This window comes from Salmo trutta, chromosome 8, assembly GCF_901001165.1.
Source record: "Salmo trutta chromosome 8, fSalTru1.1, whole genome shotgun sequence".
Taxonomy (NCBI): domain Eukaryota; kingdom Metazoa; phylum Chordata; class Actinopteri; order Salmoniformes; family Salmonidae; genus Salmo; species Salmo trutta.
Window position 1 is genome coordinate 22,244,084 of NC_042964.1, and position 23,079 is coordinate 22,267,162.

The window sequence follows — 23,079 nt, forward strand, 5'->3', positions numbered from 1 at the left end:
GGATTGCTAAACTTTCATGTTATATGCCCACCCATCCTCCCCGACCAACCTCCTTTCCTTTCTGTCTTAAGTAACCTACTGTCTTTATCTGTGATTGAAATTCACTACAAAATGTACTGCACACAAATACATTTCACAATAATCTGTGACACAGGGTTGCTAAACAACGAATCAAGTAACTTCCTCTTTCTCGATGATAAAATCATCTATTTCCTCACCACTTGTTTTACGTCTCTCTCTGTCTGTCTGTCTCGCTCTCGCTCTCCCTCTCTTTCTCGATTCCGACTCTCAGGATGGAATCCACAGCATGGAATACCACCACCTACTTCTTTACCAACTCATCCGCTCCCAACCTGTCCATCCCTTATTCTGTTGGAATCTCCTTTCTCTTGGTTGCTATGACCATGGGTCTCCCCGGAAACCTCCTAGTGGTTTGGACCATACTATTCAGCCTGAGTCGCCGTTCCATCACGTCCCTCTTCATCCTCCAGCTAGCGGCCGCTGACGCACTCGTGCTGCTCTCCGCACCCTTCTTCATTCACCAGCTCTTCAAGGTCGGAGTCTGGGAGTTTGGAGAGATAATGTGTAAGCTCCTGCATTACGTCTGTGGCATCAGCATGTACCTCAGCATCCTATTGATTACCTTGATGGCCGTCGACCGACACCTTGGCGTGCTACGCCCCTTCCAGTCCCAGCACGTCCGGACGAAGTCGAGGCTCTTTCCTATCATGGGTGTGGTGTGGGCGCTGGCTATGGTGCTGCCCACTCCTCAGCTTGTGTACCGCCAGGTCCGAAAGGGGGAGTGTACCACGCATCACCCCGGGCACGCCCACCAGGTGACTTTACTGACAGAATATTCCTTCATGCATCTTGCTATTTTAGTGTTGTACAGTATATTAGAATTGTACACCACATTATTTCATATTGTTTCATCCGTTTTCCATAAAACATATTGTATATTTATTTGATTCTATATGCTTATTTATTTTAAATAGATGTGGATATAGCTAAAACAATTGATCAATCTGTCAACATTGCTTTTGATGCATTTATTTGTAACAGACAAGAACTGCAATTTAAGTAGATAAAATATGTAATTACACTCTTACTAAAACGTAACCCCATGTGGGATTGGCATCCTGAAGACACTTTAATAATGAAATCAAATTGTTTCTGGTCCCGTCCTCTCTACCAGGTGTTCCACTATTCCCTAGAGACAGTTACTGCGTTCCTGGTCCCCTTCAGCATCATGACGTTCTGCTACTTACGCATCGCTCATACCTTAGCGTCCAGCCGTGCCCACTGGCACCACCGCTCCTACAGGAAGACCAACCGCCTCATCACACTGATAGTCGTGACTTTCGCCCTCTTGTGGGCTCCGTACCACCTGGTCAACATCCTGCAAGTGGGCATATATATTACAAAGGGTCTTGAATACTTATGTAAATAAAGTATCTGTTTTTATTTACTTGTAATAAATTAGCAAAATAAAAAATTAAAAACTGTTTTCGCTTTGTCATTATTGGGTATTGTGTGTAGATTGATGAGGAACATTTTTTATTTTACACATTTAGAATTCAGGCTGTAAAACAACTAAACATGGAATAAGTCAAGGGGTATGGGTACTTTTTCAACGCACTGTATATACAGTACGTACACACAGTGCCTTCAAATAGTATCCATACCCCTTGACTTATTCCACGTTTAGTTGTTTTACAGCCGGAATTCAAAATGGATTAAAAAAAAATTATAATAACCCATCGACGCACAATAACCCATTATGACAAAGTTAAAAAATGCTTTCAGAAATGTTAAGCAAATTTATTGAAAATTTACAGAAATATCTACATAAGCATTCACACTGGAGTCAATACTTTGCACAAGCACCTTTGGCACCGATTATTATTTATACTGAAAAACTCCCCGGTCCTTAATGATTACAAGCATATCCATAACATGATGCAAAGAGTGGTACTCAGTAATATGTTGTATTGGATTTGTCCCAAATATGACACTTTTTATTCAGGACAAAACGCTAATTGCTCTGCCACATTTTTCACTGTATTACTTTAGTGCCTTGTTGCAAACAGGATGCATGTTTTGGAATATTTTGTACGGGCTCCTTCTTTTCATTTTGTCAATCAGGTTAGAATTGTTGAGTAACTACAATGTTGTTGATCCATCCTCAGTTTTATCGTATCACAGCCATTAAACTCTGTAACTGTTTTAAAGTCACCATTGGAGGCCTCCCGAGTGGCACAGCGGTCTAAGGCATTACTACAGACCTGGGTTCGATCCTGGGCTGTATCACAACCGGCCGTGATCGGGAGTCCCATAGGGCGGCGCACAATTGTCCCAGCGTCGTCAGGGTTAGAAGAGGGTTTGGCTGGCGAGGCTTTACTTAGCTCATCGCGCTCTAGCGACTCCTTGTGGCGGGGCGGGCGCATGCAGGCTGACCTCAGTCGTCAGGTGAACAGTGTTTCTCTGACACATTGGTGCGGCTGGCTTCCGGTTTAAGCGTGCCGGTGTTATTAAGAAGCACAGTTTGGCGGGTCATGTTTCGGAGGAATCATGACTTGGCCTTTGCCTCCTGAGCCCGTTGGGGAGTTGCAGCGATGAGACAAGATCGAAATTGGGGATAAATATGGCATTAAAACACAAATCTACTGTTTGTAGACATAGTTCAAGTTCATAATGAAACGTATGATTCCTTGTTTCAGGTGGGGGCCGTTCTCTCCAGGTCTTCCAGGGATTTGCTGGGGTTCTGTCTGAGAGCTAGGACAGTGGTCATAGCTGTAGCTTACCTCAGCAGTGCTGTCAATCCTCTGCTCTATGCCATGGCTGGCTCCTGCTCTGGCTCCTCCCTCACAATCTATGGCTCCTCCTCCAGGGGTGTGGGGGGCGTAGCACAGCTGCTTGAGGGGACGGCCTCCAACATGGACATGCCCAGCGTGAGAGCAAAGCATGATGGTAGAGGTAGAGAGAAAGAGAAGGAGGACTGGGGAGGTGGGAAACCAGAGGGAGAGGTAGAAGAGATGACAATGGTTCCAGGGAAAAGAGAGGTGGAGAAGGAGGACGAGGAGGCAGAACAAGAAAAAGAGATGACAATAGTTCCAGGAAAAAAGAAGGAGGAGGAGGAGGGAAACTAATTTCCTGAAGGCAAAGAAATGACTGGACTGATTGTGAAGGTCCTGCATGCTATTGCTTGCCAGCCGGTCATGACTCTTCTGATAGCTGTCTTGTTGTGAATGTCGATCTCACCTCTAAGAGTTTCCTAATCAATCAACGGCAGCCATATCTTCTCTGAGAAAAGTATTTTTAATTTTCTTGCACTGGCACACAAACACAACATGTCAATGCTTTTGATCAAATAAATGCGGTAAACAATTAGACAAATATTGGTAACACTTTACATTATACAGTGCTCTTTTTACTCTGTAACAGTTTGGTATTGTACTGTACTTACAGCAGTAAATCACACACACACACACACACACACACACACACACACACACACACACACACACACACACACACACAAATGGAGAGAAGGTCAGACAGACAAAGCATACTGTAAAGACAATTGACTAAATTCACTCCACCACCCACTGAGCTTGAATCACCACCTCTATAAACAGAGATATGGTTCGGTCAGTCGGTAAGTCCGTCATGAACCATTAGGAAACATGACTTGCACATCTAGTGGCCAACCATGCGAACTGCAGGAAACTACATTCCCTCCAAAACAGCTTCTGCAATAGCATCCAACTCATTCATCTTCCAGTCACTATGCCCCAGTTTCCGACCAGAGTTAAGCGCGTGTAAATGGAACTTTATTCCTTTTTTATGTTTTCCTCTCTATGAGTATTCTAACCTTGAACTTAAGCATGATAATAGTATGCTATTCATCCACTATTCGTTCGAGGTGGAGACCGAATAAATGAAGGTGTGGCGGAGGAGTGTCTACAGATACGTCGTATTCTGACCTTGACTTAATTCCCTAATAATTCCACCAACTTTACGCGAGGAAATCATGAATAAGGTCTAGCGAACCTACCGGTTCAAAGTGGAAAAAGCATCTACTTAATTTGTTCCAATAGAAATAACACCGTTTCTCCATGCACTGTAATTTACAACTTCATAATATCTATTGATAAGAGCTAGGTAAAAGAGTAATCCGTTTTGAGAATACACATAGTAATTGTTTCAGATAATTTTACCTTATGATCCTTTATGATTTCCTTATGTGAAACCAGCCATATGGAAGCAAACTGAAAATCATATAGAGCAGTCTGTTACATGACATGTACTGTATTGTACAGTGAAATTAGATATAGATAGCCATGCAGTTATTCAGAATTCTAATTGTGTGCTCTCATAATTTGCAAAGATGAAAATTGGAGACCAGAGCTATAGGAAAACCCCATTGAATGAAAACTCCAAGAGAAAATCTGTTGCCCAGCATATGGGAGAGTTTTCAGCAGTTGAATGCAATTTGAGTGTGCAAGGTAGCCACACCTGCAGAGCGCTTTACACGTCTAAATAAGTCTGAATGCCAAATACTGAAAAGTGCATAGGAAAGGCATGCATAGAAAAGGCATGCATAGGAAAAGCATGCATAGGAAAAGCATGCATAGGAAAAGCATGCATAGGAAAGGCATGCATAGGAAAGGCATGCATAGGAAAGGCATAAATTCCTAAGTCGGAATCGGGCCCATAGTTAAGCATGTGTAAATGGAATGTAATTGCTTTTTTATGCACTTTTCTCTCTATGCGTATTCTGACCTTGAACTTAAGCATGAGAATAGCGTGCTATTCACCTGCTATTAATTTGGGGTGGAGACCGAATAAATGAAGGTAATAATTCTAACACCTTTAGCGTGAGGAAACCATGAATAAGGAAAAAAGTGGAAAAAGCATCTACTTAATTTTTGTCTAAATTACAACTTGATAAGAGCTATTGGGAAGAGCTAGGTAAATGAGTAATCCCTTTGGATAAGGGAATTGTACATATAAATGACACTTGTTTTAGATATATTTTATCTTATAATTGCTGGAGGCATATGTGAAACCAGTCAAATGGTAGAAAACTGAAGCATATCAACTTTCCCACAGTGACGTTTATGAAATGCTGTGCCATTAGGCAGAATTTAAATTGTAAGGCCTTACCTTGCTGGGATGGGCACTCTCGAATGTCTTGATTATAGGCTACCCCGAACTTCTACCCCGACCTTCTACCCCGACCTTTCCTATTTCTATCATGTTAAATATTAGCCACTATCAGCATCAAATCGTCAGTAGGCCTAATAACAGCACATATTCAACTGCCAATTTACTGTTAGTTCCCTTCAGTTGGTATAGTCTACATTATCGTTCCATTTAATGACATTATTTCGTTAACCTTCATTTACTCCCTCTGTAAACGCCATCACGGGCATGTGGTTGTTGGTGAGGATCATTAGTAACAGTTTATATATATATATATATATATTTTTTTTAAAGACATAGCTAATTCAATCGTTATGGAGAGGAGCACAGACCAAACGTAACAGTTTGAACACAACGCATGGTGCAATACTTGGATGTGTCATCACACAGTTCCATGGTTAGTGCAGGCAATAGAGGAGGGTATAGCCTACTATTGCACACTATTCTCCCTATTATAATTCTTTGTTCACTAATCATCCAAAATTACCATGAGTTAAAGATCTGAACGTGGCAATTTTCTGAATGAATCAAACCCATTTTCTTCCTCCAAACCTTTTTTTATGATTCACAAATAATTTCCTAACCCTAAATAATCTAAAAGATCAGAGTATTTTAAAATCTACCAATTGGTGCTGAAACTGAGATGAGTATGCATATATATATTTAGATGGCTTTCTTTAATTGATCCCTAATATTCTGAACCGATTCTCTCGATATATTGTATTGTGTCTGTTAACAAAATTCTAACTAAAAGGTACACCATATTTAAAGGGATGGCTAAATAAATGTACTGAAAACCCTATTGAATGAAAACTCTATGAGAAAATCTGTTGGCCAGTAAGTGAGAGGGTTTTCAGCAGGTGAATGACATATCTTCAGTGCGGGTAAGGGAACCACTCCAGCGAAGCCCGTTACTCACCTTCATAAGGTAAGTGTGAATACCAACTACTGAGAAATGTGTAGGAAAGGTATGCAAAAGAAAGGCATCATTTCCTAAGTCGGAATCGGGCCCGGCTTGCCATTCTTAACAGGTTTCACACAGATGGGACTCATGACATTGGAGCTGGTTGTCGACTCTAGGTCTCCCTCCTTTTCCTTCAGTCCGACCTCCTTGGCATCCCCGTCTCTCTCTCGGCTATTCTGGCTGTTCTGTCGGCTCTTCCTTGTCCCAGAGTCCTGCGCCGTGCCCTCGAACAAGCGGGCCATGAAGGCAAAGCCGTCCCGCCTGATGTAGGACTTGCCAACAAAAGTGTAGAGGACAGGGTTGGCACAGCTGCTGATGAAGGCCAGGGCTGAGGTGACCGCACGGCTGGTCTGCCAAATAGAGTCAAGCCTTGGGGAGGGAGTAAGAGGAATGGAGGGAGGGAGATACGGGGGGGGGAGAGAGAGATACGGAGGACTGTAAACGGGTTGCCATGAATTTGACAGTAACTTACAGCCAACTCGGTGGCAAGCAAAATGTTGTTTTTTTCCAAAACAAATTTGATCAGTCACATGCTTTGTAAACAACAGGTGTAGACTAACAGTGAAATGATTACTTAAGGGCCTTTCCAACAATGCAGAGAGAAATAAAATAGAGAAATAATGAGTAACGATAACTTGGCTATATACATGGGGTACCAATACCGAGTCAATGTGAAGGGGTACATGGTAATAGAGGTCAATACTGTATGTATATATAACTAGGATTAAAGTGACAGATAGTAAACAGTAGCAGCAGCATACGTAATGAGTCAAAAAGGTTAGTGCAAAAAGGGTAAATGGAGATAGTTAAATAGTTAACCAAATAGCTACATAGACTAACTATTTAGCAGTCTTATGTCTTGGGAGTAGAAGCTGTTAAGGGTCCTGCTGGTGCATCAGTACCGCTAGCCTTGCATTAGCAGAGAGAACAGTATATTAGTATTTGGTAGCATTGCCTTTAAATTGTTTAACTTGGTTCAAACGTTTCGGGTAGCCTTCCACAAGCTTCCCACAATAAGTTGGCTGAATTTTGGCCCATTCTTCCTGACAGAGCTGGTGTAACTGAGTCAGGTTTGTAGGCCTCTCCTTGCTCACACACGCTTTTTCAGTTCTGCCCACAAACGTTCTATGGGATTGAGGTCAGGGCTTTGGGATAGCCACTCCAATACCTTGACTTTGTTGTCCTTAAGCCATTTTGCAAGTATGCTTAGGGTCATTGTCCATTTGGAAGACTCATTTGCGACCAAGCTTTAACTTCCTGACTGATGTCTTGAGATGTTGCTTCAATATATCCACATCATTTTCTTTCCTCATGATGCCATCTATTTTGTGAAGTGCACCAGTCCCACCTGTGGCAAAGCATCCCCACAACATGATGCTGTTACCCCCATGCTTCACGGTTGGGATGGTGTTTTTCGGCTTGCAAGCCTCCCCCTTTCTCCTCCAAACATAACGATGGTCATTATGGCCAAACAGTTCTACTTTTGTTTCATCAGACCAGAAGACATTTCTCCAAAAAGTACAATCTTTGTCCCCATGTGCAGTTGCAAACCGTAGTCTGGCTTTTTTATAGCGGTTTTGGAGCAGTGGCTTCTTCCTTGCTGAGCTGCCTTTTAGGTTATGTCGATATAGGACTCGTTTTACTGTGGATATAGATACTTTTGTACCTGTTTCCTCCAGCATCTTCACAAGGTCCTTTGCTGTTGTTCTGGGATTGATTTGCACTTTTCGCACCAAAGTATGTTCATCTCTAGGAGACAGAACGCGTCTCCTACCTGAGCGGTATGACAGCTGCGTGGTCCCATGATGTTTATACTTGCGTACTATTGTTTGAGCAGATGAACATGGTACCTTAAGACATTTGGAAATTGCTCCCAAGGATGAACCAGACTTGTGGAGGTCTACAATAGCTTTCTGAGGTCTTGGCGGATTTCTTCTCATTTTCCCATGATGTCAAGCAAAGAGGCACTGAGTTTGAAGGTAGGCCTTGAAATACATTCACAGGTACGCCTCCAATTGACGCATATGATGTCAATTAGCCTATCAGAAGCTTCTAAAGCCATGATATCATTTTCTGGAATTTTCCAAGCTGTTTAAAGGCACAGTCAATTTCCGTGTGTATGTAAACTTCTGGCCCACTGGAATTGTGATACAGTGAATTATAAGTGAAATAATTAGTCTGTAAACAATTGTTGGAAAAATTACTTGTGTCATGCACAAAGTAGATGTCCTAACCGACTTGCCAAAACTATAGTTTGTTAACAAGTAATTTGTGGAGTGGTTGAAAAACGAGTTTTAATGACTCCAACCGTAGTGTATGTAAACTTCCGACTTCAACTGTATGTATTTCACAGTATTTTGCTGTAATTACAAGGAATTGGTGCAAGCAGGTTGGCTACTAGGTAAAGTGTTTACACATTACAGCGTATTAATGAATATCTGGTGTTTTATATCACTTGCACTTCTAGAGGCCTTAACAAAGGCTTCTGAACTCGAAGTGAATACAGGGTTAAAACAGACCAAAAGGACATGGCAAAATGCTCAACCATTTAAGGCACATGTGTCAAACTCATTCCACAAAGGGCCAAGAGTCTGCGGGTTTTCACTCCTCGCTGGTACTTGATTGATGAATTAAGGTCACTAATTAGTAAAGAACTCCGCTCACCTGGTTGTCTACATCTTAATTGAAAGGAAAAACCTGCAGACACTAGACCCTACATGGAATGAGTTTGACACCCCTGATTTAATGTTTAAGACTTTCTGCCATTCCAATCTGTCCCCTATAAATTTTAAATTGATTGGGAACTATAACGACATAAGAGTTACATTTTTACAGCTTTCTCCCTCACGGGTGCAAAAAATATAGCCTCTTATAAAGGCACGCCTCAAAATATGTTAATGAGCCAGAAAAAACAATACCATGCAACCACTACCGTTCAAAAGGTTTTTGGGGCTCCAAAAATATTTTACGGAACTGTATTCTGTCAGGTGGAATGACAGTACCATTCGGAGTATATTACTCGCTAATGTTCAGACTCTGAACAATGAAGTAGATGGGCTTAAGGCGAGGACCACCTAACAGATAGACATCAGGGACTGTCAGGGACTGTAACATACTCTGTTTCACGGAATCATGGCTCTGTTGGGATATACTGTCCCCATCCATATAGCCAGCTGGGTTCTTAGTCCATCACGCACACAAGAATAAAGAACTCTCCAGGAAGAAGAAAGGCAGGGGTGTATGTTTCATGATTAACTACTCATGGTGTGATTGAGATAACATACAGAAACTCAAGTCTTTTTGTTCACCCAACCTAGAATACCTCACAATCAAATGCCGACCATATTGCCTCCCAAGAGAATTCTCTTCGGTTATTGTCACAGCCGTGTATGTTCCCCCTCAAGCCAATACCACGACTGCCCTAAAGGAACTACACTGGACTTTATGCAAACTGCAAACCACATATCCTGATGCCGCATTTATTGTAGCTGGGAATTTTAACAAAGCAAATTTGCAGAAAATGCTACCAAAGTTCTATCAACATATTGACTGTAGTACTCGCTTAGGGAAAACACTAGACCTCTGCTACTCACCTTTTCAAGATACCTACAAGGCCCTCCCTTCGGCAAATCAGATCACAACTCCATTTTGCTCCTCCAGAAACTCAAACAGAAAGTACGCGCGGTAAGGTCTATTCAACACTGGTCTGACCAATCGGAATCCATGCTTCAAGATTGTTTTGATCACGCAGACTGGGATACGTTCCAGGTAACCTCTGAGAATAACATTGATGTTAACACGGACAATGTCACTGAGTTCATCAGGAAGTGTATAGGAGATGTTGTTCCCATGGTGACTATTAAAACCTATCCAAACCAGAAATCGTGGATAGATGGCAGCATTCACGCAAAACTGAAAGCGTGAACCACCGCATTTAACCATGGCAAGGTAACTGGAAATGTGGTCGAATACAAACAGTAGTTATTCCCTCCATAAGGCAATCAAACAGGCGAAATATCAGTACAGAGACAATGTGGAGTCACAAAGTGGAGTCGCAATTCAACGGCTCAGACATGAGACGTATGTGGCAGGGTCTACAGCAGGGCTCTCTAACCCGGTTCCTGGAGAGCTACCTTCCTGTAGGTTTTCAGTCCAACCCCAGTTGTAACTAACCTAATTCAGTGTATCAACCAGCTAATTATTAGAATCAGGTGCAATAGATTAGGGTGAAAACTCAGACAAGCTAAACACCTTCTTCGCCCCCTTTGAGGATAACACAGTGCCACCGACGCAGCCCACTCCCAAGGACTGTGCACTCTCATTCTCCGTGGCCGACGTGAGTAAGACATTTTAAGCGTGTTAACCCTCGCAAGGCTGCCAGCCCAGGCAACAACTCTAGCCACGTCCTCAGAGCATGCGCAGACCAGCTGGCTGGATTGTTTACGGACATATTCAATCATTCCTTATCCCAGGCTTCAAGATGTCCACCATTGTTCCTGTACCCAAGAAAGCAAAGGTAACTGAACTAAATGACTATCGCCCCGTAGAACTCCTGTCGTCATGAAGTGTTTTGAGAGACTAATTAAGGATCATATCACCTCTAACTTACCTGACACCCTAGACCCACTTCAATTTGCTTACCGCCCCAATAGAACCACAGACGATGCAATCACCGTCACACTGCACACTACCCTATCCCATCTGGACAAGAGGAATACCTACGTCAGAATGCTGTTCATTGGCTACAGCTCAGCCTTCAACATCATAGTACCCTCCAAGCTCATCATTAAACTCGGGGCCCTGGGTCTGAGCTCCACCCTGTGCAACTGGGTCCTGGACGTCCTGACAGGCCGCCCCTAGGTGCTGAAGGTAGGAAACAACACCTCCACTTCGCTGACCCTCGACACAGGGATCCCACAATGGTGCGTGCTCAGCCCCCGCCGGTACTCCCTTGTTCATCCATGACTGCGTGGCCAAGTAAGCCTCCAACTTAATCATCAAAGGAAACAGCAGAGGGAGCATGACCCAATCCACATTGACGGGACCGCAGTGGAGAAGGTGGAAGGTTTCAAGTTCCTCGGTGTACACATCACTGACAATCTGAAATGGTCCACTCACACAGATAGTGTGGTGAAGAAGGTGCAACAGCGCCTCTTCAACCTCAGGAGGCTGAAGAAATTTGTCTTGGCCCCTAAGACCCTCAGACACTTTTACAGATGCACAATTGAGAGCATCCTTTCGGGCTGTATCACTGCCTGGTACACAACTGCACCTCCCGCAACCACAGGGCTCTCCAGAGGGTGGTGTGGTCTGCCCAAAGCATCACCAGGGGCACACTGCCTGCCCTCCAGGACACCTACAGCACCCGGTGTCACAGGAAGGCAAAAATGATCATCAAGGACATCAACCACCAGAGCCACGGCCTGTTCACCCCACTATCATCCAGAAGGCGAGGTCAGTACAGGTGCATCAAAGCTGGGACCGAGAGACTGAAACACAGCTTCTATCTGAAGGGCATCAGACTGTTAAATAGCCATCACTAGCCGGCTACCACCTGGCTACTCAACCCTGCACCTTAGAGGCTGCTGCCTATATACATAGACATGGAATCACTGGCCACTTTAATAATGGAACACTAGCCACTTTAATAATGTTACATACTGCTTTACTCATTTCATATGTATATACTGTATTCTATTCTACAGTTTTTTAGTCAATGCCATTGCTCGTCCTAATATTTATATATTTCTTAATTCCATTATTATACTTTTAGATTGGTGTATTGTTGTGAATTGTTAGATACTATTGCTCAGCTGGAGCTAGGAACACAAGTATTTCGCACACCCACAATAACATCTGCTAAATATGTGTATGTGACCAATAAAATGGGATTTGATTTGAAAACAGCAATATCCTACAATGCTCCATCATTTACAGTACGCTGCAGTTAAATTATTCTGATTTTTTTTACTGTTGATAATACCATTAGAGGGAGGGAGGGAGGGAGGGAGGGAGGGAGGGAGGGAGGGAGGGAGGGAGGGAGGGAGGGAGGGAGGGAGGGAGGGAGGGAGGGAGAACAGGGTTGTTCTTTCTTTTAATGAAAATTGAGTTTGGGATTTGATAATAATAAAATTAATGAAAGGTTATTATGACACTACAAACACAAAAGGGGATGAGGATGTTACGACACAGTCATTTAGAAAGCCCTTTTAGTAAGCCTACCTTGCTTTTAGAGCTGAATCATTTGGAGAAAGGGCTGCAGCAACCTGTAAGGACATATTTAATCTATGAGAACATATTTCACCATAACAGACAGTCATGTTACAGCAACACCTATTGTTTTAGCCCCAATAGGGAGTGTGAGGCCCTGGCTATAAAACTCACACACAATACCTGCACAATGTTGATGACATGGTAGGGCAACCAAAAGACACCGAAGGTTACCACGATGGCCAGGATGAGATTCTCACTGCGGATCCTCCTCCTGAACCTGGTCAAATCAAATGTTATTTATACAGCACGTCTTACAAAAATGCATTTCAAAGTGCTTAACAAACAAACAAACATAAAATAAAGTGAGAAAGATGAGGAAAAACAATACATTCTAAACAAATATGAAATGAAGATGGAGAAAATTGTAATTAAGATCAAGATCAATAAATTAAGATAGTAAAACAATGAACCTTGTCTGCCTGATCCGCCGCAGGATGCAGATGTAGCTGCCTATAATCACCCCGTAAGGAACTACAAATCCCAGCACTGTTTCCAACATGTACTGGAGCACCACCTGTATCAGCATAGAGATCACCTTCATCGACAGCTTGATTCTTTAGTGTCAGTGACGCTATGTACACAAAAGCAATGTAACGTTTATACTCCATACCTAACAATGTTTTTATGGATGATCTGACTACAGATGCTACGGTGATAGAAAGCCGTCATGAAAAGTAAGTACTTTCTTCTTCTCTCAACTGACATACAAGTCTTTAATTGTTGATGAAATGCTTTTCTCCCATCACTCACATGCAAGCCCTATGGTCAGTGGCAGATTTAGGCATAGGTGACATGTGCAGCCGGCCAGGGGGCAGCAAGGGGCACCCACACAAAAAATAGAGTATATATATATATATATATACCGAATGGTGACATTTGCGCGTTCGGTTTTCTGTCTCTCATTTGCAAGTCAAGTCAATGATGTGGGACGCCCTGTGGGCGCCCTGATTCTAGTTTGTGAGCTAGGCAGGCTAATGCCTGGGAAGGTCTCCCACTCAGAAGTACGAGATTGGGAGGGGGCGGGGTAGGTTGACCTCAGGTCTCCCCACTGGAAGCCCGAGGTAGGGTGTGCGGGTGACTGTATCAAATAGCACGACTCTTACTTTGTACAGTATTAATGTAATTAGTAATTGCAATTAGTTGTGCAATTTAGTTTGTGTGTTTCTTGTTTGAAGTGTAATAATCAGGTTCTCTTCTTTATAAGTGTGTTGTTCTATTTGTGTATTTGTGAGATATAGGATTTGTGCAATTTAGTTTTATTTGTGTGTTTTTTGTTAGCAATAGGGTAATAGTGTAATAATTTGATAACTTTTTTATTTATATTTATATACTACAATTTGTTTCTATTTGTCTTTGTTACTTCTTTTCGATCGTTATGAGTGTTATTTTTGTATATATATTTATATAGTTTTAAATGTTATGAATATTTATTTGTGTTGTTCCAAATGTCGGAATAAAAATGACAGTTATTGGGGGGGGGGGTTTCGCCCAGGGAGCCATACAAGCTAAAACCACCAGGAATGAAGAGGATTAAGCCAGTCAGTCAGTAAATAGCGTCACTCACATGACTCTGCTGCTTGTGCAACGACTCACACACTACGCGGCTCTTCCCGTTGAGGTGCACGGTCTTCCGCTCGTCCCTGAACAGCAACGCAGGGATGGACGCGACCAGCACCATGGTCCACAGTACCAGCACCCCGCGCAGTACCGCCTTCCGTCCAGCAAGTGCAGCGACGCGCTTAGGCCACACCACGGCCACCAGCCTGTGCAGGCTCATCAGCATGATCAGTTGGATGGAGGCGTACATGTTGGCTAGGCACAAGTAAAAGAGTATCTGATGAAGACGAAAAGAGAGAGCATATTCTTAGCATTTCAAAAGGATAAGGATTCAATGAAAAAGTAAAGTACTCACTGCGTGTTAAGTATCAAATGTGTTTTGAAATTTGTCCATCTTTTGGCATAAAATGATGTCACTGGTCTATTGACATTGGTCACCTCCAGTCCAACTACATTGCAGTCATTGCATTGCATCAAGCAATGGTTGCTTGCCACGTCATCGACGGAACAGTCGGGCATCAGATTGGTATATCATATGATGAGGTTAGCAGATATGCTAAATACCTATGCAGGCTTTGTGATATCTAGCACTGACTGCAATGTAGTCAGCCTGGAATGGAGGCATTATACCAACAATCAACAAGAAAAAGAGCCCCCACCTTGCACATGATGTTGCCGAAAATCCAGGTCTTCTTGACCAGGTAGATCACGAAGAAGGGCGTGAGCGCCATGAGCGAGCCGTCGGCCACCGCTAGATTGAGGATGAGGAGGGTGGTGACGGAGCGGCGGCGGGCACGCGCCAGGATACTCCAGATGATGAAGAGGTTGCCGGGGAGGCCCAGCAGCAAGACCAGACACAGGATGAGAGCCCCTACTGTCATGGAGGTGGTATTACCCACAATGCTTCTGTTTTCCCCGGAAACAGATGTGTTGGTGGTGTTCAGGATGTGGATGGAGGTGGACAGGAACAGGGAGGGGGATGTAGAGGAGGAGAACGGATAGAGGGATGAGGAGGGGTTTGTGAGGGATGGAGGGATGAGTTGGGGGAGGGAGAAGTTGGACGGGAGGCGAAGGGGAATGCTTTGGTTGTGGGCCATTGCGATGACCTGCAAGGGACAAGGTTATTGATTTCAAAACAGTGTGGCATGTTTTATTAACTTGTATAAGCAGCAATGCTGAATAGCTGAGCCGACTAGGTGAAAAATCGGTCAATGTGCCCTTAACAAAGGCACTGAACCCAAATTGCTCTGAAGAGTGTCTGCTAAATGACTAAAATGTGATGATAGGATACAGACTTGGGGTTCAAATACTATTTTAAATTATTTCAAATATTTTATCTGTGCTTGATTGAGCTTGCCTGGTTTAGTAATTCAATAGAATAGTCAAATCCCACCCACCTGGCACTCCAGGCAGGCTAGAACAAACACTCAAAGTACTTGAAAGACTTCAAATAGCATGTGAACCCAGGTCTGATAGGATTTGAAACAAGCTCACATGCTGACCAAACCAGACGCGTCCGCCATCACGCACACATCGATTTTGTTCACCCAGACCAGAAGCGATCAGGACACGCAGGTTGAAATATCAAAACAAACACTGAACCAATTTTATTAATTTGGGGACAGGTCGAAAAGCATTAAACATTTATGGCAATTTAGCTAGCTAGCTTGCTGTTGCTAGCTAATTTGTCCTGGACTATAAACATTGGGTTGTTGTTTTACCTGAAATGCACAAGGTCCTCTACTCTAACAATTAATCCACAGGTAAAACGGTAAACTGAATTCCTTTCTCATCATTTCTCCTCATTCCTCAGGCTTATTCTTCTTATTTTGGAGTTAATATTTGCGGTTGGCAACCAACTTTACATCATTACTACAACCTACTGGAATGTGGACCTAAGTTCATCTTCCAATCACCCAAGTGGGTATATGCTCCTAAAAACCAATGAGGTGATAGGAGAGGCCGGAATTGCAGCGCGTTGAGCGTCACAAATAAAACCGATTTCTATTTAAGTGCCTGGCCACAAAGACCGCTCGCTGACGTCCGCGAGCAGTGTGGGTGCAATGATTCAATAACATGTATGTGTACTGTACATTTATTTTGCCACGCTCGCACACGCTTATTTGCATTGGACAGTGTGCAGTGCTCTAATCCATACGAACACTGTGGCGGTTCTAATTGCAAGTCAAACATGTATAGTTTAGGCCAGTGGTTCCCAAAGTTTTTCAGTTACTGTACCACCAAATGAATTTTGCTCTGCCCGGAGTACCGCTGAAGTACCCCCTGTGGATAGGCCAAGCAACCCCATGGGTCCTAATACCCCTGGTTGGGAACCACTGGCTTAGGCCAATGGAGTGCAGCCAGCAATTGACTGTTTTTTTTTCTCACTCACTATTAAACATAGCCAACACACCTAATGGACAGTGAGGCTGTTGTGTGTCTACCAGCCTAGTTCCCCACACAACGGTTGTATAAATATTTGTGTGCAGTCAAATGTATTTGTATCACAACTATCAGTCTCTGGCACGGAACAATGATGGAGCAATGATCTTTGTATCACAACTCATATGTTGAATGCACTGCACATCAGTTGTACAACACCAGGGTTGAACAAAGCCAGGCAGAGGAGAGAAGTGTAAACAGAGCAGCCAATGAGAAATCAGTGAAACACATGACCTGACAAAGTGAACAAATATAGAAGAAGATCAAACACCATGGGATTAATGTGGAATTGATTTGGAATTAACAGATAGCTTTGAGTGATTCACTTACGGCGAATACATTCCCTTGTTGTGGAGCAATTGGCTGGTGAGCACTGTAAAGGGGTTACTGTGAATTTGACAGTAGTTTACAGACAGGTCGGAGGCAAGTAAAATCCAGTATTTTATATTACAGTACAGTGCATTCGGAAAGTATATATATATATATTTTTAGTCATTTAGCAGACGCTCTTATCCAGAGCGACTTACAGTAAGTAGTGAGTGCATACATTTCATTTCATGCATTTACATTATTATTATTTTTTTGTACTGGCCCCCCGTGGGAATCGAACCCACAACCCTGGCGTTGCACACACCATGCTGGCGTTGCAAACACCATGCTCTACCAACTGAGCCACAGGGAAGACCCATTGGCCCATTGACTTTTTCCACATTTTATTACGTAACAGCCTTATTCTAAAATTGATTCAATTCATGTTTTTTCTCATCAACAATACCCCATAAGGACAAAGCAAAAACAGGTTTTTGGATTTTCTTGCAAATGTATACAAATTAAAAACTTGAAATACCTTAAGAGTGTGCAAAGCTGTCATCAAAACAAAGAGTTGCTATTTGAAGAATCTCAAATACAAAATATATTTTTATTCGTGCAACACTTTTTTGGTTACTACATGAGTCCATATGTGTTATTTCATAGTTTGTCTTCACTATTATTCTAAATGTAGAAAATAGTAAAAATAAATAAAAACCCTTGAATGAGTAGGTGTTCTAAAACTTTTGACCGGTAGTGTAAATATACAGTACCAGTCAAAAGTTTGGACACAACTACTCATTCAAGGGTTTTTCTTCATTTTTACATTGTAGAATAATAGATATAACTATGAAAAAACACATATGGACTCATGTAGTAACCAAAAAATGTGCTAATTCTTTAAAGTAGCCACCCTTTGCCTTGACAGCTTTGCACACTCTTGGCTTTCTCTCAAACAGCTTCACCTGGAATGCTTTTCCAACAATCTTGAAGGTGTTCCCACATATTCTGAGCACTTGTTGGCTGAATTTCCTTCACTCTGTGGTCCAACTCATACCAAACCATCTCAATCTGAATGGATGTATGCATGAAATTCATGGGAGGAGTTTGTATTTCACAGTATTTTACTGTAATTACAAGGGATTGGTGCATGCAGGTTGGCTGTTAGGTAAAGTGTTTACATATTGCAGTGTGTATATATATATTTGGTGTTTTTTATCACTTGCACTTCTAGAGGCCTTAACAAAGGCTTCCAAACTGGCAGCAACTACATGGCAAAACAGACCAAAAGGACATGACAAAATGCTCAACCATAATTTAAAAAAAATGATTTTACCCCTTTTTCTCCACAATTTCATGGTGTCCGATTGGTAGTTACAGTCTTGTCTCATCGCTGCAACTCCCGTACGGACTCGGGAGAGGTGAAGGTCGAGAGCCGTGCGTCCTCCGAAACACAACCCAACCAAGCTGCACTGCTTCTTGACACAATGCCCACTTAACCCGGAAGCCAGCCACACCATTGTGTCGGAGGAAACACCGTACACCTGGCGACCATGTCAGCTTGCACTGCACCCGGCCCGCCACAGGAGTCGCTAGTGCGCGATGGGACAAGGACATTCCTGCCGGTCAAACCCTCCCCTAACCCGTACGATGCTGGGCCAATTGTGCGCCGCCCCATGGGTTTCCCAGTCGTGGCCGACTGTGACAGAGCCTGGACTCGAACCCATAATCTTTTGAGGCACAGCGATGCCGTGTCTTAGACCACAGCGATGCAGTGCCTTAGACCACTGAGCCACTCGGGAGGCCTAATGCTCAACCATTTAACTTTTAAAGCCCTATTCGGATGGGATTAGTTTTACCAAAGCACCACATCTATAATTTTAGTCCCATCCGAATCTACCATGGCAGTCATTTTACATGGGAGGAGACAGCCGCGGGAAGTATGGGTTCTGAGGGTGCTGCAGCACCCCCTGAAGAACCTGAATAAAAAATATATATATTATGTATATTTTTAAATATTGTAAAAAATAAATGTCTCACAAAAGTAGTGCACTGGGCCTATAATAGTCCTGTATTAGTGGTAATATCCATCTGCAGTGCCAGTGCGGGCATAACAGACATTCTGGGGTAATAATTAAATAACCAACATTCTCTAGTAATACTAGTCCTGTGTGAACAGGGCTTAAGTCTCGTTGCCACTGAAATCTGTCCCCTATACAAAGTCATGGGGCACTATAACCACATAGGAGTGGTACAGCATTCTCACTCATGGGTGCAACAAATATAGCCTCTTACAAGGCATGCCTCGAAATATATTCATGCACCAGAAACAATAATACTGTGCACCCACTAGTGGTCAAAAGGTATTTGGTGCTCCAAAGATACGGTACAATACCTTATTCTGTGGGGTGTATTATAGTACCATTCAACATACAGCAATTGTTTGCCACGGCCACAACATTTTCCCACAATGCATCATTATTGATAGTATGCTGCAGTAAAACGTTTGAGTATTTTACTGTTGATAATAACCCAAAATGACCATACATTTTACAGTTCTCCATTACAGTGTGTGTGCGTGCATAATGTGTGTGCGTGCGTAATGTGTGTGCGTGCATGTGAGCCTGTGCGTGTCCATGCGTGCGTACACATGCTTTCTACTCTGCATTACCGGACTTCAAATTCTTGAAGTAATAACTTTTTATTTTGATGCCTACGTCTTTTATGCACCTTATTACATTTCAAAGCGTCAGAGAAAAATCCCTCGAAACGTATGTACTCTAAGTTCCAAAAGTATGTGCCCCTATTTGTCAGAGGCTTTTGCTGAAACAATGGAAGGAGTTTCTACATGTGTAGGAATGTTGAGGAATTGTAACAGGCTTCTCCGCTACACTGATTCCTAACCAGCTAGACCAGACTTGAGTGGTGACGCAAACAGTATATTGTAGCTACAGTGTTTGTTTGCGAAATCATTCTACCTCCCTCCGAGGCCTGTTTCAAATCAGTATGTCTGCTTTCGAAATGGCACCCTATTCCCTATGTAGTGCACAACTTTGGATAAGGTGACATGGGAATAAGGTGCCATGTTGGATGAATCTTATATCTTAGTGTTTGGTCCAGAGAAGGCTATAGTCTGAGAATGTAGGTCTAATATAACATCAGTGTTGTGTTGAAAGAACAAGACTTTGTTCTTTGTAAACAACCTCAGGTTTATAAGCTACAACTCTAACATCCTCAAGTTCTCGAGCTAGCATAACAACACTGTTTTTCCCAGGTACGGTGGCTCCCGTAGGACATCTAAGATGAGTCGAATCGAACACAACAATAACTCCAAAGGGTTGCATAGAAAACATAACAAACACAATCTAATATATTGTGTGTTTTCCTTGCAACTGTCTAGATTAGAACCGTGGGTAACACTTTAATTTAAGATACACACATTAACCACAAATTTGAAGTGTATAAATAGGTAGATAAGTAGTTTATAAGGCCTTTATAATGTCTTAGCCATATATTAGGCCTTAATTAAGTGTTTTCTAATTCAAACATTATAAGTCATGGAATACAGGACAATCCTTAATAACCAAATCATTAACTATAATAACGATGTATTAATAGTTGATAAAAAGCAAGTTAGACAAGAAACACTCTTAGTAAGCGTTCTCAATGTGGAACTAATAAGGGCATACTACGTCAATATGTGTTCCCTATTCTAAAGTGTGACCATAATTTTACATGCAGAAGAATTGCAGATTTTTTTTATTCAGAAATGACCTAATTGGACAGAAAGGGGCACACCCCCAACCATATTCCATACAGCATTCAAGTCCAAATCTGATCTAAACAATTAGCAACAAAGACTTGATTTATACTTCTATATATGAATGTCGGCTGTATGGCGTATAACGGTATAATGTGAATTGAGCAAAACCATGTAATGTTTGCCTGAAACTAATTGTTTACATGAATTGTTTACATCAGACTTGAATGGTGGCTATATGACAGATATTAATCCATTTATGTCGTCAAAATACACAAATCAGGGAGACATTTTATGCTTCGCTCAAGAGTGTGGGGAGGATTGCCCTTTTGCGATTCATAATCTAATCTTTTACAGTCAACATTCATATATATGTAATTATAAATGGAAGTTTAGTTGTTTACATCATGGCTGAATGGCATTTATGAGGGGAGGTGTGCCCCTTTCTGTCCAATGAGGTCATTTCTGGAAAAATGTTCTGCAAGTAAAAATATGGTCGAACTTTAGAATAGGGAACAGAGTGTTAGTATGCCCTTATTAGACGCACATTGAGAACGCTTACTACATTTGTCTAATTTGCTTTTTATCAACTATTAATTTGCTTTTATTTTTAGCAAACAATTAGGTAATTAAGCAGAATTACAAGAAAAAGTACTGTGAAAGTTCAAGGAGGTTTGCTTGGTGTGTTTGTGTGTGCTAGACTATAAGGTGTGTTCTTTTACTGAGTAATAGTGTAAATATGTTCGACATGTATTGACTTGCTGTGTGCAGCTTATTAATTAAGTTATTACTTGATAGGACAAGAACATTTGAACTAAGATTTACTTACACTGAGTGTACAAAACATTAGGTATACCTTCCTGATATTGAGTTGCACCCACTTTTTCCCTCAGAACAGCCTCAATTTGTCGGGGCATGGACTCTACAAGGTGTCGAAAGCATTCCACAAGCCTATTCACCCTCTGAATGGCAAACATACACAATTCATGTCTCAATTGTCTCAAGGCTTACAAATTCTTCTTTAAGCGATTACTTCCCCTTCATCTACAATGATTGAAGTGGAATTAACAAGTGACATCAATAAGGTATCATAGCTTTCACCTGGATTCACCTGGTCAGTCTGTCATATAAAGAGCAGGTTTTAATGTTTTGTACACTCAGTGTAAAAGGTAAAACGTATCCTAAATCACAACTCCTATTCTGAACTGCTTGATAGGAGATATATAAGGCCCCAGGACTACCAATGTATCTGAGGGTACGGTAATAGCTCGTTAGTGTTAACTTTACTTTACTGACTAGTCCCATTGACTGACAGGACCAGAGTCAGGAGTGAGGTGGAGGAAGAAAGAGAGGGAAAACATACTCACCAAATAGTCCTAATCCTGGGGAAGAGAAAGAGATGGACTAGAGGCATAGATGGACAAGACTTCCTTTATTTCATTTCTTACAGTCTTGATGTTTATCTTCTTCCTACTTTTCTCGATACTCCTCTTTCTCTCTGCGTGTTCTCACCTCCTTATCCCTTACTTTCTCTCTCGCGCTCTCAAACTATGTGTTTTCCCTGAGCTGTCATGCTGGCTGTAGCATGCTAGAGCAGGTGTATCTTTGTATAATGTAATGTGTAATGACCCCTCCTCGCCGTAAAAAGAGTGAGACACACACATGCACACATTGACACACACATGCACACATTGACACACACATGCACACACAGTAAAAACAGGTGAGTTAGTCACATGGCATGCCCATATGTTTTACAATCTATCATCGAATCCTGAGAGAGAGAGAGAGAGAGAGAGAGAGAGAGAGAGAGAGAAAAACAATGAGTGACAAACATTCTAGAAGTAAATAAATAATGTAAGAGCCAATCACATTGAGTTGTACGTATAATCAATAACAACTGATAACAATCAATTGAGAGAGTAAGAAAGGCACAACAAGAGATTTAAACTCTTTTAAAAAACCTTATCTAATTCTCCAAAGATTGAATCATAGGGCAGAATTTAGAATTAGAGTTTCACAGACACAGGAAATCGCTCCTTTGTCTGGATAGGCCAGAAAATGTGACACGTCACTCCCTATGCAAATCTAGGGTCTAAAACCTGACACTTCAAGTGAGCCCCGCTGAGAGGTTAGCTACTTAATTGAGCTGAAAAGATTGAGTCTGGTGCATGGGGCAAAGAAGCCATTTTGACATCTTTCTCTTTATACACCATATTTTCGTATATAAAGTACTACAATTCGTTTTTTTGACGGCAACAGTCAAATTTAGTAACAAGGCGTTAAGTCGAGTTATGACAAGGAGGAGGAAAAAACACAAAACACAAACATGCGACTCCTGAAAATAGGCCTATATCTCCTGATTGACCAGGGTACAGAACTGAGGACCTTTTTTTCTCCTGTTAATAGTGACATGGAGAGAGTGAGGAAGAGGCAGTGTCTGAAGAATGGAAAAGGAGTCGGGAAATGGAAATCCACGACGTGTCCATGAGGATTCTTTGCTGATTGGAGTACAAATCAATGAAAAAGTCAAATCATGGAGTTTTGTCTGATTGGTTTGAGGAAT

At 42.1% G+C, this 23,079-nt stretch overlaps 2 protein-coding genes and 1 long non-coding RNA gene across 3 annotated transcripts; 1 reads left to right on the forward strand and 2 right to left on the reverse strand.

Moving 5' to 3' along the window:
* The first annotated feature begins 265 nt into the window (after positions 1-265).
* LOC115198479 (leukotriene B4 receptor 1-like) lies at positions 266-3,390 on the forward strand. The gene is made up of 3 exons (XM_029760447.1): positions 266-836; positions 1,196-1,405; positions 2,721-3,390. Exons 1-3 carry the CDS (start codon positions 294-296, stop codon positions 3,147-3,149), a joined length of 1,182 nt encoding a protein of 393 aa, XP_029616307.1. The 5' UTR covers positions 266-293; the 3' UTR covers positions 3,150-3,390.
* Positions 289-2,895, reverse strand: LOC115198497 (uncharacterized). The gene is made up of 3 exons (XR_003879236.1): positions 2,805-2,895; positions 644-1,399; positions 289-562 (listed from the first exon to the last, which is right to left on the reverse strand). It is a non-coding gene; the product is annotated as an uncharacterized LOC115198497 (long non-coding RNA).
* Positions 3,305-22,240, reverse strand: LOC115198477 (leukotriene B4 receptor 2). Its single transcript, XM_029760445.1, has 7 exons — positions 21,881-22,240; positions 14,662-15,108; positions 14,010-14,279; positions 12,856-12,959; positions 12,566-12,662; positions 12,395-12,438; positions 3,305-6,541 (listed from the first exon to the last, which is right to left on the reverse strand). The coding sequence occupies exons 2-7, from the start codon at positions 15,097-15,099 to the stop codon at positions 6,202-6,204; spliced, it is 1,293 nt and encodes a 430-aa protein (XP_029616305.1). The 5' UTR covers positions 15,100-15,108; positions 21,881-22,240; the 3' UTR covers positions 3,305-6,201.
* Between the last annotated feature and the right edge of the window lie 839 nt (positions 22,241-23,079).